This window comes from Tenrec ecaudatus, chromosome 8 (genome assembly GCF_050624435.1).
Source record: "Tenrec ecaudatus isolate mTenEca1 chromosome 8, mTenEca1.hap1, whole genome shotgun sequence".
Taxonomy (NCBI): Eukaryota; Metazoa; Chordata; class Mammalia; order Afrosoricida; family Tenrecidae; genus Tenrec; species Tenrec ecaudatus.
The window spans coordinates 122,045,849-122,058,995 of NC_134537.1; the positions used below are offsets into that span (position 1 = coordinate 122,045,849).

The 13,147-nt window shown below is 46.3% G+C and overlaps 1 protein-coding gene across 1 annotated transcript in view; it reads left to right on the forward strand.

Moving 5' to 3' along the window:
- The first annotated feature begins 4,993 nt into the window (after positions 1 to 4,993).
- MTNR1A (melatonin receptor 1A) overlaps positions 4,994 to 13,147 on the forward strand; it is a 43,687-nt gene continuing 35,533 nt past the window's right edge. Inside the window, exon 1 of the mRNA XM_075555771.1 lies at positions 4,994 to 5,186. Within this exon, the coding sequence (XP_075411886.1) occupies positions 4,994 to 5,186 (193 nt within the window). The remainder of the gene's footprint in view (positions 5,187 to 13,147) is intronic.

A 13,147-nucleotide genomic window follows, 5' to 3' on the forward strand; every position in this document is an offset into this window, starting at 1 on the left:
TTGGTAAATGTAAAGGCGCAGACTGGGGGAGGGTTTTTCGGAGCTTGTCAAAAGCTGTCTTGATCAACCGTGGGGAATCTAGGGGCCCAGTCGGGGTGGCTCTAGCAGCTTCGTACAGAGGCTTAGCAAGCAGGGAAAAGTTTGGGATTCAGTGTCTGAAAAATCCTACAAAGCCTAAGAAGGAAAGTATTTGGTCTGCAGTATTTGGAGTCCCTTTACTGCCAGGTGAGAGTTATCTGTGAGCTCCTGGGTGAGGCGCAAGCCCAGGTAGGGGTGAGGCGCAAGCCCAGGTAGGTAACAGATGTGTCAGAGAGCTGGGCTTTGGTGTGTGACACCCAATAGCCTTTAGAAGCTAAAATGTTTAAAAGCTGGGCCTTGTGTTCTAGCGAACTGGCCTCAGATGGACTACACAACAGCAAATCATCCGCATGTTGCAGCAAGGTAGACAGCTAGAGAGGACATTTCAACAAATCTGTGGCCAGTGCTTGGCCAAAATATGAGGTGAATCTCAGAACTCTTGGGGGAGGGCACCCCAAGAATATTGGGAGGCAATACCAGTGTCTGGGTCTTCCCAAGTGAAAGCGAACAGGCACTAACAAGCGGGATCCAGCCGAATCCTGAAGAAAGCATCTTTCAGATCAAGTAAGGAAAAGTGGGTAGTATTAGGGGGAATACAGGACAGAAGGGTGTTGGGGTTAGGGACTATGGGGTAAATGGGATCTACAGCTTTGTTGATAAGATGTAAATCCTGTACTAAGCGATAAGAACTATAGCTTTTCTAACAGGCAAAATAGGGGTGTTGCAGGGAGAGTGGACAGGTGTAAGTAGCCGATTAGCAAGAAGGCGCTGAATGATAGGTTTTAGGCCTTTACTGTGGGTGAGCGAAATTGGGAACTGGGGACCGGATGGGAAGGTGGAGGGGTCTTTAAGGCGGATAAGGACGGGTTGGTGATGCGTAGTGATGACAGGTCCTTCTGGGTTTACCTAGTGGGGCAGTGGAGTCAAAAAAGGTGTGGGTAGGGGAGTGGTGATGGATAGTGTTAACGAAAAGGGAACTGGGGAAGGAGAGGTGGGTAGCAGGCTGTTCCACTGAAGGCTGACTCCTAGCTTAGAAAGCAGATCTCTACCCAGTAATGGAGCAGGGTATGAAGGCATTAATAAGGAGTGGGAAAGAGGGGAGCCCCTGATGCCCAAGAACAAAGGGGGAGTTATAAGGGGTTTTGAGGGTTTGCTGTCTATTCCTATAACCGTGACTAGGGAAGGAGAAGTTAGGCCCGAGAAGGAAGGGAGAACTGAGAAGGTAGCCCCCTTGTCCACCAGGAGACTGGTATTCCCACTACCTTGATCAACACCTTTGGCTCAGCAACGGTTACCGGGTCATTGAGTCCAGGCTCTGTCAGTCTTCATTGGTTGCTAGACCCAGCAGTGCCAACAGCAGGTTGGGGTTTAGAGGGACGGTCCCTCTGCGGCTAGTGGCCAAGGGGCAGTCACTTCTCCAATAGCCCTGCTGACCACACACCGGCCAAGGCTTACTGGGTGGTCAGGGCTGAGGGCAATGTTTAGCCCAGTGCCCTTCTTGGTCGCACTTGAAGCAAAGTCCTGGTGGCTGGCAGTGAAAGCTGTTCTTTCTAGTAGTCTTCTGACCCATCCCTCTTGCTGGCATGAGGGTGGCAAGACCTGGGCTTGCCAGCTAGCTTTTTGGGGGCTCGGGACTCGAGTGCTATTTCCTCTCAGACATTAAAAACTTTAAATGCCATGTTTGCCAGGTCATGGATAGGGGTCTGAGGACCACCCTCAGCCTTTTAAAGTTTCTTTTTCTTTTTTAAAAAGTTTCTTTTTAATATTGGGGACTGACTGCTATAAAATGAGTGGCTAGTACAGTAGTCCAAGTTGGGGAAGTAGGGTCTAGCATAGTATACTTAGTTAAGGCTCCAGTTAGGCGTATAAGGAAAACTGCCGGGTTCTCACCAGGATGCTGGGTGATCTCTCGCAGCTTGTCAAAGTTTACTGCTTTGTGAGAGATGGCTTGCAAGCCGGTCATTAAGCACTGTTCATGCGGTCCCAGCGGGCCCTGCCCAGTTCCTTGGGGGTGTCTACCTGGTAAGTCCAACCCGGTTCCTCCCTCAGGACAGCCTGGGAGCCTACTGGCATGGTGACACTGGTTCAATGGACTTGATCTGCGTGCTGCTGAGAGGCTGTGCAAACGCGCTCTTGCTCCTCAGGGGTGGGGTGGAGGCTAACACTACATATAGACCATGCCAGGTGGGAGCATAAGTTTGCGTTGGGTATCGGAATTCCTTAATAAAAGTGGTAGGATCCTGTGAGGAAATAACTAGACGCTTTTCTATCTGAGAGAGGTCTGTTAAGGAAAACGGCGCATGGACTCGGACAGGTCCCTCAGCTCCTGCAACCTCACGAAGGGGGCAGGCAAGAGGGTGGTGGGAATGGGTGTGGCTGGCAACAGGAGATGGCTGAAAGCCCTCCAGCATCAGGACAGCGTGCAAACCTCCACTGACAGACAAGTGAGTGAAGTGATGAGAATCCTACCACGGAACCACCAACTTCACCTTTGTATTGCTTGTGTGCGTGTGTGTGTTGATGAACTAGACACAAATGGAGCTGTGTTTGTGACTCAGTCCTGCATATCTCTCGAGTGTCAGGGGTAACTGTAATTGAAAGGTAGGTGGATCCTGTATAAGGAATTTGCGGTTGAAAATGTAATGACAACCGCCGCTTTGGGTGATTCTCATGGGCTGTTGATGTTCTCATCTCTCGCAGAGAGGAAATAGGAAAATACAATGAGCTCTCCTGTCCCTCAGCCCACACATATAACAGAGGTATGGGTTGGAATGTTAATGTATACTCATAGATGTTAGAAAGGGAAATTATTTACCTTGGGAACACTGTCTGCTCACTGATCAATCATTTATGACCTGTTAAAGGATTTGTATCTAGTCAACTCCATTTAATGAATTTGTGACCCACCCCAAAATGGTACACATCAACACATTCCAATTTTGTGTGTGTGTACATGTGGGTCTGTCTATTCAATATACACAATCATATTTTGGGGCTGCTAGTGTTTTGACTTACTGAAATTCTTCAGGAATGTTTAGCAAATATTTGATGTTGTAGGACTAGATGTTGATACAAGCTGCTGAGGGCCCCTTTGGAGACATATGGGTCTTGTTTAGGTCAAGTGGCATGAAGTGTCCAACCAGAGGTATGAAGTTAGTTCTTAGCTCTGCACCAAATGATCTCACATCCACAGTTAAATGGAATAAAGAAGCTTAGCTAAAATTTGCTGTGAGCATTAGGAACATTTCTAAAGCCTATTGATGACGAGGATTTTTGCTTTCCAAGTGAGAAGTCAGGTAAGTCCACAGGGAAGGAGCACACGAGCCGTGTGACTCAAGGATTGTCAATAATAAGATCCAACATCCGAGGAGGCACATTGTATTAGCACCTTAATTCTGAGCTCCTGGGTTGCAGAAGGCTGTGGATGACAATGGAAGCCCACAATTCATTTGCAGAGTCGCCAAGGGCAATTAAGCTTCCATGGAATTCCCTTGGACCAAGGATGTGACTAGTCTTTCCTTCAGGCAGAATGTATCTAGAAATGAATTAACGCAGATATAGTTAGGTTAAAAAATTAACATCTTACCATCTGTTTTTCATTTGAACCCATTTTAAATTTGTTCTAGATTTTATTATTTTCTGCTTTCCTTTGGATTAAGGTTTTTCTGTATTTTATTTGGTTATTGTTGCTGAAGAAATTTTTGTATTATGTTCTTTATATGAAATCCAACATAGGTGAATTGGTAGTGACAGTAACTAGATGGATAGTTTCTTAGGGTTATGGCGGAGCAATTTGGGGAGAGATGGAGAGCCAATAAATAATAATGAATACAAAATGAAGAAAATGTGCAGAAATTGATTTTGGTGATGCTTGCACAACTTTTTAAAGATATGTAAACAATTGAGTTGTATGGTATGTGAATTATATGTTAATCGAACTTGAAAAAGAAGAAACATTTCAAGAGTATTTAGCTCTAGTGCCCAGTAATTTTTTTTTGAGAGGTGAGGAATAATTTATAGTGAAATTGTTTTTCATCTTTACTTGCCAAACAGATCACTCTGTACAGCCAGGCTGCTCTGTGCCACTCCACGGAGAGCTGCGTCTCCCCGGCCCCTCTCTGGCAACGCTGTTCCTTCCCTGGAGCCTTTGACACCCACGGTGCCGTTCTACTGCCCATCTACACCCTTCTGTGTGTGACAGCAGCATGGCGCTCCAGAAGGTTTCAATGGCCCAAGTTTGCAGTCTTCTGTGATGTTGTTGCCTTTCTTCCAAGGCGCCTCTGGGAACTGCTAACGGTTTCTGTCGACCCAGGGACCGCAGAGGATTCTTCAAGTTCGGCACCTGTAACTAACCAGGTGGTAGATGAACTCCCGGGTCAATTAAGTTGATTCTGGCTCTTCCCGATCTTCTGCGGGGCTTTTCCGATCTTCCAGGGAGCAGACAGTCGCAGTATTGGCCCGTGAAGCCGCTGCTGGGTTTGCATCTGGGACCAGATCCAAAGCTGCCCCGATGGCGCCGCCCGGGCTCGGTTATTCCTCCTCCGGGAAGGGGAGCGGGGTCCCGTGGGTAGCGAGATCGACTCCCACCGTGTTAGGACGGAAGCTCCCGCTGTCAGCGGCAGAGTGGCACCCCTTCCCCACTGGCCACGCTGGCTGGAGAGGACATGCCCTCACGCCGTCGGGGCTCCCCGCCCGGAGCCCGGTGGCCGCGCCCGACTGGGCGCACGGGGGCGCTGCTGCCGCGCGGTGCGCAGCGGGGCGAGCCCGGAGCCCGGAGCCTCGGAGCGGAGCCCGCGCTCCCGTGCTGCGGGGAGGCGGCCCGGGGCGCAGAGCCGCAGGCGTCGGGCGCGGGGTCCCCGAAGGCGCCTGGAGGGGCGGGGCCGCCCGGGGCGCCGGGAAGCGGGGCGCAGGCACCATGCGGGGCAACGGCAGCGCGCCGCTCAACGCCTCCGAGCCCGCGGCGGGCGGCGGGGAGGGCGCGCGCCCCCGGCCCTCGTGGCTGGCCTCGGCGCTCGCCTGCGTCCTCATCGTCACCATCGTGGTGGACGTCCTGGGCAACCTCTTGGTCATCCTGTCGGTGTACCGGAACAAGAAGCTGCGGAACGCAGGTGAGGGCCCGGGCCGGCAGCTGCCCCACCTGGGCGCGGCTTCGGAAGGCTGCGCCCGCATCCCACAGTTCGGTTCGGGGTCCTTAACCCTAGGGACTGGGCTCAGTGCAGAGTGCGGGCTGCCAGGACCTCTCCTTTGCCCATTGGAAGTGCCTTTTCCAAGGACCGGGAAGTGTGTGTGTGTGTGTGTGTGTGCAGGGTGCGGGGAGACCCTCCTCCTTAATGCATAGTTGCCCATTTCTGAGGTTTTATTAGCTTGAGAGGCACCCGTCGAGGTTGCAGTGATCCAAATCGGATGGAGGAATTTAACCAATCCTTTCGTTTTACATATAATTAATTTTCCCTAACTGTATTACAGCAACAGGAGATACATAATGCTGGCAACATGGTAAAGCAGCTGTTTTGGTTTTGTTGTCAGGTGTCGTTTTCAGTTATTCTCATACACTGTTAAAAAGCCATGTGCTCCTGCTTGTGCTGCTCATTGCTCGGCTAAGTTGTACGAGTTTACACCTTTAAAATCGAAATTGGTGTATTGGAAAGTTTCGTTTCATGTATTCACGCTGCTAAAGCTAATTTTCTCCCTTGAGTCAAACTTGCTTTTTCCTCCAGGCAATGGTTTTTATTTTGCATGGGATCCTGCAGTCTATTTACTCTTGGCACGAATGGTGTCCTTTCAGATCTTGTAATGACTCTAGGGGACAGGGTTCCCCAACATCTATTTCTGTTATTTTCAAACTTTGGGGAACCCTGCACTTGCGTGTTTGGTCAAATCTGTGTTTTTGTTCCACACAGGTAGTTGGTAGCACTCAGACTAACTGGCGGCAGCTTCCCCTGTCTCCTCATCCTGCTTGGAAAGCAGCATTAGTTAAGAAGCACTTGAAAACACAAATTGAATTTGAATCATCTCACTTCATGGGTGTTTGGCAAAACTAGGGGAATTCTGCCTTTTTAAAATTAAATACTTTTCTTAGGGGCTCTTACATCTCTTGTCACAATAATTCTGCATTTTCAAGAGAAAGTTTTCCTTCTAAACAATGAAAATTGCTTTCTGTGGGACAGACTTGGTTTTGAGCAGTTAGTTCACGTGTGTTACCCGAGTGAACCCTCTGGCACACCTGGCATCAAAGCCCGTATTGCCCTCATTTCACAGAGGAAGAACTCAGGGCCCAGTGTGGTCAAATGAACTGAACCCGGGGAACAGGCCCAACTTCACAGGGCTTTCCTGCTGGGGCTCCCTCGGCTTAACAGCTGAAGTTTGAACCCCACAGAGCCTTTTGTTTAACAGCCATTCCTATGCCTGGGAAATTTCTGCTTCCTGCGTTTTATGACAATAACTTATGGAAAGCACTCTTTCCAATTGTTCATCTGCTAAGTAACTTTTTAAAAAGGCAATCTAGAAAATACAGCATTCCTGTAGCTGACTCAGAGGCGCATGGTCAGCCTCAACATGTGGAACGTTTGAACGGTTGTAGTTTTACAATTGGTGGTTTTTTGCTCAGTTGCATCAGGGTTGCGTTTCAAACCATGTGGGGCTTTCTAAATGAATGATCATTTGAATCAGCGATAGCAATAGTGTATTCAAGTCTGAGATTTGGGGCAGTTATTGGAAGTTATTATTGTTCATGGTTTCGTTGGCATGGGGATGGAAAAGAGAATGGAAGAAATGGGGCTTTCTTTGGAAAATCTCAAATAATTGCATGGTTGTGTGTCCTCATCTCTACATCTCAAAGGGAGTATGTTGATGTTTAATGTCTTAAGGAAGAAATTTAAAATAGTTCACAACTGACATGGCAGGGAAAAGTCAATCAGAGCAGGTCGATATTTCAAACAACCAGTAAGAATGTCCACTCTGTTCATGCCCAAAGTTAGATGCTAAAATTGAATGTTCTATATTTGTACTTTCGGAGCAAACTTCATAGCAAAGTAGGAGATTTGTGTCCTGAAACATTAGGATTCTCTCTTTGCCCTGTGCCTTCTGACTGAGCAGTTGACCTACTGGGTGCTTCAGTTTCTACATTTGTCACATAGAGGTTACACCTCAGACAAACGACACAATGACTTAATGAAGGTCCTTTGAAAAGATGAAATAGGTGATATCATGTGTCATTTTTCTCCCCTGTGGTATCCCTAACAAGGTGTATTGAGTTTGTAAAAAATCATTGCACCATAGACTCAATGATTTGTGTACCTGTCTCTATGTGCATTGCACTTAATAAAGCCTTCCCCAGATACATACATATACAAAGTAAGACGACAGTGATACTGTTTATTAAGGATCCAGTTATTTGGTGATCTAATCTACCTGGAAATGTACTCAGTAAATGGAGGCCAGCAAAAATGACAGACTTTAAACTACAGCTACTTTGTTCTAATTTAACCAGAGTTTTACAAATAGTAATGCTAGTTTCAAAGTCTAGATTATAAACTGCAAATGAGGAAGATTCACAAACTTAAAGAAATAAAACACGTTGAAACAGACCCATCAAACCTGAGCTCACTGCCATTGAGTTAAATCCAATTGATAGCAACCCTATAAAAAGCAGGTATAAAAAATGGAATAAACACATTTTGAAGATGAGGTGTGAAGTAAATAGCCCTGACCACTCCCCATTTATTGTCTGTGAGAACATCACAGTCCAATAATGTATTATTAGTGAGGGCCCTGGAGCATCAAGGAAAGGTCTAATCATATGTACATTTGGATTCAGAATATAGAGATATAAAACATTTTAGAAAAATACATATCCAAAACAACTTAATATATATTTGTAATTGTAAAGAAAATGTTCCCCCAAATAATCCTATGACTTCTGCATGGTCAACACTGCACTAGGCCACCCTTGTGCTATGCTTCTTCAGCTCTACTCTGATTAATACCCGGATCCCATCGGCATTGCATCAGGAGCATCTGGAGTACGTGGACTGTCACTGCTGGAGAGCTGGAGTTAAGCTGCGGACACACGAGTACTGTGTGCCAACGCTGATTGGCCATAGTCATACCTACAGAAAAAACGATTTCTATTGAAGTACCAGTTGTACACAATAAAGTGAAGAGTGGAGTCACGTATTAATTTTGATATGTGTATACATTAAGGTGCATTAATAATCACTGGTGATTGGAATGTGAAAGTTGGAAACAAAGAAGACTCAGTAGCTGGAAAATATGGTGTTGGTCCTAGAAGCAATGCTGAAGAGTGCATGGCCACATTCTGCAAGAATGACAGCTTCATTGCAAACATCTTTATTTTTTAACACCAAAAAGTGATTAGACATATGGGCATCCGAGATAGTTTATTGTGCCAGCCTGGCCGACAAACACATGTAGGATTAATTGAAGAGCGGATAGATAAATGGCTCAGTGAGCCTCGCTTTCCTTGTCTCTCACTATTTGATCATCGGACCAGTGTGCAGCTGCCTTGCTTGTTCTTTGCCTCAATTTGCAAGCTACACTACCTGTGGGACACCTAACCCATGGACTGTGTTGCTGTAATTTGAGGTCACTTTAAGACCTGCCTCGCCACACAATTGGAATTTACATCTACTGACTGTTGGTGACCTGGCTTACTGTTTGCTGCCTGTGCCGGGATAGCCTGAATCTCTCTACAGAGGTCTACCTGGTGGCCATCAAGACTTGAAGGACTGCCAGTGTCTCACAACTCTCTCACGGGAGTGAGTTACACTGAGCCATTTGTACTGCTTTATAATTTAACTGTTCATTTCTTGTATTATCTATCTATCTAATTTAACTGTTTATTTCTTGTGTTATCTATCTATCTATATCTGTATAATTATTAGCAATCTGGTTTTGTCTCTCTAACACATTTTGGTACCAGGAGTGCTTCTAGAGAAATAAAATCATAAATATGGGCTTCTTAAATTGGCTCTCCAGCCTGATTAGGCTTAACACTAGTAATGCTACTTCAATACCCCAAAGCACGGATAAGTCTGCTACTCTTACTAAGCCATGGTGTGAAATACCAAAGATAACACCTAAAATAGCACCACTGATAGATGAGGTGCTGGTTAAAGGAGAGGCTCTGAGTGATCGTATGCTTGATATTTTCCCGGAGTTTTGCAAGTATGGGGAAGCTAGTTGGCTGGTCCTTCTTACAATGGAAAGTGTGATTAAGGATACGGAAGGTCTCAGAGCCTCAGAAGCACACCTCAGGTGCAGACTAATGGATTTGAAAACTTCCATCTGTGCTGCAAAGGTGAGCCTTCTCTCTAGTAAAAGAGCTGACATTGCTGAGAACCAGGTCCAGAGTCTCATTATACGAGTGGCTGAATTACAAAGGCAGCTGAATTGCAGATCTGGCGCAGTGTTTGATATCAAAGTGAGGGCATTGATTGGGAAAAGTTGGGACCCTGAAACATGGGATGGGAACATATGGGCTGATGATCCAGAAGAGGAGGATATTGAGCCCTTAGATAGAATTGACCAACCCCAGTCAATGGATCCACCCCTCCCAGCTGAAAGTGTTAATTCACAATCCACACCTGAGCAGATTAGCCAAACTATTCAGGTTGATATGTCAGGTGGGGCTGCATCAGTAGCATTGCCTGAGGGAGATGCCTTACAAGATCTTGCTGAGAGCGCCCAGGAAACACCCTCATCACCCATTATTTCTGCTAGACCTGTCGCTAAAATTAAGTCTCCGAAAGCTCCAAAAGGTGAGGTTGAGATGATTATCCAAGAAGAAGCATGCTATACTCATAAAGATCTGCTTGAGTTTTCAAATCTGTACAAGCAGAAACCTGGGGAATATCCCTGGGAATGGTTACTAAGGGTGTGGGATACTGGTGCACGAAATGTAATATTAGACCAGTTTGAGTTTCTGGATAGGGGACCCCTAAGCACAGACTTTTCTTTCAATGTCTCTGCGAGAGAGACTAAGAGAGGATCTAATTTTTTATTTGGTTGGTTCAATGAAGCATGAAATGCTAGATGGCCTAGATTAGACCAACTTGAAGTACCTGACCTACCTTGGTACACTGTAGAGGAAGACATCCAAAAGCTTAGAGAAATTGGTATGTTGGAATGGATCTATCAAGATATTCCCATAGACCCAAAAAGGGGGTGTTCTGAGGACATACCCTTTACCACACCCATAAGGAACAAGTTTGTGAAGTGGGCCCCAGCATCTCTTAAGACTCCTGTAATTGCTATTTTATGTGCACCAGGATTAACAGTGGGCACTGCCCTAAGCGAACTCTGACATTTGCCCACAATGGGGCTCATTGGAACCTGTGATGGTTGAGGGCAGGTGTCAGCACTGAATCAACAGAGACAGAGTGGGCATGGTTATAATAGACAATAAGATTTCAGTAGTGATCAAAGCAACCTGTCTCGTTTGGAATTATGGCATTGGCTACTTAGTCACGGTTTCCCTAGGAATGAAATAGATGGGAAACCTACTAAATATTTATGTGCTCTATACAGGCGGAAGAATGGTAGATCAGGTGAACAGCAAAATAGACAGTAACGGTTGCTCAATCAATTCCCAGACCTGAGCCAGTTTACAGACCCACAACCCCTTGAATGAGGGGAGGCCGGATACCTTTGAAGGAGGACCCTGCTACATCACCGAAGGTCTATTCTGTTAGTCTTTCTTCTAGCCTTCTCCAAAGGGACCTACGGCCTTTCACAAGAGTGACTGTTCATTGGGGGAAAGGAAATAATCAAATTTTTCGGGGATTACTGGACACTGGCCTGGAACTGACACTAGTTCTAGGAGACCCAAAGTGTTTAGAAGGCCCACCAGTCAGAGTGGGGGCTTATGGAGGTCAAGTTATCAATGGAGTTTTAGCTCAGATACGCCTCACTGTGGGTCCAGTGGGCCCCCAGACCCATCCTGTGGTTATTTCCCCAGTTCCAGAATGCATCATTGGCATAGACATACTTAGTAACTGGCAGAACCCCCATATTGGATCCCTGAAATGTGTAATAAGGGCTATCATGGTAGGAAAGGCCAAGTGGACACCATTAGAACTGCCATTGCCTAGGAAAATAGTAAACCAAAAGCAGTACCGCATTCCTGGAGGGATTGCAGAGATCAGTGCCACCATCAAAGACTTGAAGGATGCAGAGGTGGTGATTCCTGCTACATGCCCATTTAACTCACCTATTTGGCCTGTAAAGAAGACGGATGGATCCTGGAGAATGACAGTGGATTATCGTAAACTTAACCAGGTGGTGACTCCAATTTCAGCTGCCATTCCAGATGTGATTTCATTGCTTGAGCAAATTAATACTTCTCCTGGCACTTGGTATGCAGCTACTGATCTGGCTAATGCCTTCTTCTCAATACCAGTCTCAAAGGACCACCAGAAGCAATTTGCCTTCACCTGGCAGGGGCAACAATATACTTTCACAACTCTCCCCCAGGGGTTGTGCCCTGTGCCATAATTTAGTCATAAGGGACCTTGATCACCTCTCTATTCCACAAAATGTCACACTGGTCCATTATATTGATGACATGCTGATTGGACCCACTAAGGAGGATGTATCAAAGACTCTAGATTAATTGGTACAATATCTGCATACAAGAGGTTGGGAAATTAACCCAACAACGATTCAGGCACCCTCCACCTCAGTAAAATTTCTAGGGGTCCAGTGGTGTGGGGCATGTAAAAATATTCCTACTAAAGTGAAGAATAAGTGATTGCATTTGGCACCCCCAACAACTAAAAAAGAGGCACAATGCCTAGTGAGCCGCTTCGGATTTTGGAGGCAAGATATCCCTCACTTGGCTGTTCTACTTTGACCTATTTATCAAGTGACATGAAAAGCCTCCAATTTTGAGTGGGACCCAGAGCAAGAAAAGGCTCTTCAACAGGTTCAGGCTGCTGTGCAAACTGCTATTCCACTGGGACCATATGATCCAGCTGACCCAATGGTGCTAGAGGTGTCAGTTATAGATAAAGATGCAGTGTGGAGTCTTTGGCAGACCCTTATTGGTGAATCACAGTGTAGACCATTGGGATTTTGGGGTAAAGTCTTGCTATCCTCTGCAGACAACTACTCCCCCTTTGAAAAACAGCTGTTGGCCTGTTACTGGGCCTTGGTGGAGACTGAACGCCTCACCATGGGCCACCAAGTCACCAAGAGACCTGAACTACCCATCATGAACTGGGTATAGTTTGACCCAGAGAGTCATAAATTTGGACATGCGCAGCAACACTCCATTGTTAAATGGAACTGGTATATATGAGATCGGGCCAAAGCAGGACCTGAAGGGACAAGTAAGCTGCATGAAGAAGTGGCCCAAATGCCAACAGTCTCCACTCCTGTCACATCGCCTCCTTTCTCCCAATCTGCACCTATGGCCTCCTGGGGAGTTCCTTACCATACTTTAACTGAAGACCAAAAAAGTCATGCTTGGTTTATGGATGTCTCTGCATGATATGCAGGTGCCACTCGTAAGTGCCACTTTCTGGGATCTCCCTAAAAGACAGTGGTGAAGGGACATCTTCCCAATGGGCAGAACTTTGAGCTGTGTACCTGGCTGTTCAGTTTGCATATAAGGAAAAATGGCCAGATGTGAGACTGTATACTGATTTATGGGCTGTAGCTAATGGCTTGGCTGGATGGTCAGAGAATTGGAAGGAATATGATTGGAAAATTGGTGACAAGGAGGTGTGGGGAAGAGGTATGTGGATAGACCTCTCTGAATGGGCCAAGAAAGTAAAGGTAAATTGTATCTTACGTGAACGCTTACCAAAGAATTACCTTCGAAGAGGAGGACTTTAATAATCAAGTGGATAAAATGACATGCACTGTGGAGACTGGTCCTCCTTTTTCCTCTGCCACTCCTGTTATCGCCCAATGGGCACATGGACATGGAGGTTATGCATTGGCACAGCAACATGGACTTCCACTCGCCAAAACTGACTTGGGCACTGCCACTGCTGAGTGCCCCATTTGCCAGCAGCGGAAACCAACATTAAGTCCAAGATGTAGG